Raw genomic sequence first — 1,276 nt, forward strand, 5'->3', positions numbered from 1 at the left:
ACCAACGCACCTCAGACCTGGTCAAACTCTTTACACTGTGGTGCAATTGTGACAAAAGGAAAAAAAAAAAACATGGACAGCCACCTTTTCCTTTCTGCAGCCACTCAGGGGACCTGGGACCTCCACTGAGCACTTAACTCTGCCAACTCCCTAAGGACCAAACTCAACAACCTAAAAGAAACCACAGAAACCTTCTAGGACAACGAGGAGCATGGATCAGAGACCACCCAGCACCCTGCAGGACAGATCACTCAGTGACTGGGGAAGGGTCCCCATCCCATGGCAGCACCGCAGGCTGGCACTGAGGGCACCACCACGTCAGCCTCTTGAAGCCACCCGAGGGTCCAAAAGTGCCCTTCATCAGGGGATGCCCCAGGGGACACTGCTCCTTCTGGTACACCCGGGGATGCAGCCCTTGACCTCGCAGTTTGCTGTGCAGCCACTCAGAGCTGAACTGAAGGGCACAGTCCAGCAGGCGCTCCAGATCTGAGAGAGCCAAGAGGGAGCCTGGTGTTAACGGGTGGATCCTGGCCAGGTACAAGATCTCGTTCTTGATGATGTTCCCTGGAAGGGGTCAGAAACAAGGAGACAGCAAGGATATTTCTAATCAAGGTAATGCCGGCTGCTGGCTCTAACTTGTCTAACTTGTGACTTCTGCCTCAAGGATCACAGCCAGCAACACCACTCCCTGTACCAAAGGTGACATCCAAAGAGTAGACTTAGATCTGGGACTGGACTGGAAGAGGTTCTCTTCCTTCTACTGTTGTTACAGACCATGAAGATCAACCAGAAGCTCTTCAACTAAGGAGAAAACTGCCCAGACATGCACTTCTGCATCTGTAGACATCCCACCCACCTTCCTCCATTTCTCCTTCTGCCCCTATTCCCTGGAACTCACCCAGCCCTGAAAAATATCTTTGGTCTAGGAGGGTATTGCAGATGGGATCAGGTGCACAGAGGGCACGCAGCGCCCGGCCTCGGTGGAATTCCACAGCCAGGATGTCAGAAGCAGGATCAGCCCTGGGAGAGGAACACCAGAGCATCCGGCAGTTGTAGAAAACAAGGAAGCCTCCGCTCTCAAAGTGCAGAACCAGCCTGGGAGAAGCACAGAAGTTGGAGTCTCTCATCAGAAACATCTCTGAACTACTTGTTATGCTCTGCAGCTGGCCACTGTCTCAAGGCAAGGTGGCATCTTTAACAACTGCAGCCATGAAGCTTGGTGGTGAACCCACACAGCTGGTGGAAAGCTTTTCCTTCTGCTGCCCTGTGACCCTGC

General features: G+C 53.1%; 1 protein-coding gene across 1 annotated transcript in view; it reads right to left on the bottom strand.

The window, feature by feature from the left end:
- Window positions 1–247: 247 nt before the first annotated feature.
- The window catches only part of NEIL2 (nei like DNA glycosylase 2), a 2,941-nt gene continuing 1,912 nt past the window's right edge, over window positions 248–1,276 (bottom strand). The window contains exons 3-4 of the mRNA XM_005424970.1: window positions 899–1,095; window positions 248–564 (exon numbers count right to left, since the gene is read on the bottom strand). Coding sequence (XP_005425027.1) covers window positions 248–564; window positions 899–1,095 — 514 coding nt within the window. The remainder of the gene's footprint in view (window positions 565–898; window positions 1,096–1,276) is intronic.

Source organism: Geospiza fortis, unplaced genomic scaffold, assembly GCF_000277835.1.
Source record: "Geospiza fortis unplaced genomic scaffold, GeoFor_1.0 scaffold106, whole genome shotgun sequence".
Classification (NCBI taxonomy): Eukaryota; Metazoa; Chordata; class Aves; order Passeriformes; family Thraupidae; genus Geospiza; species Geospiza fortis.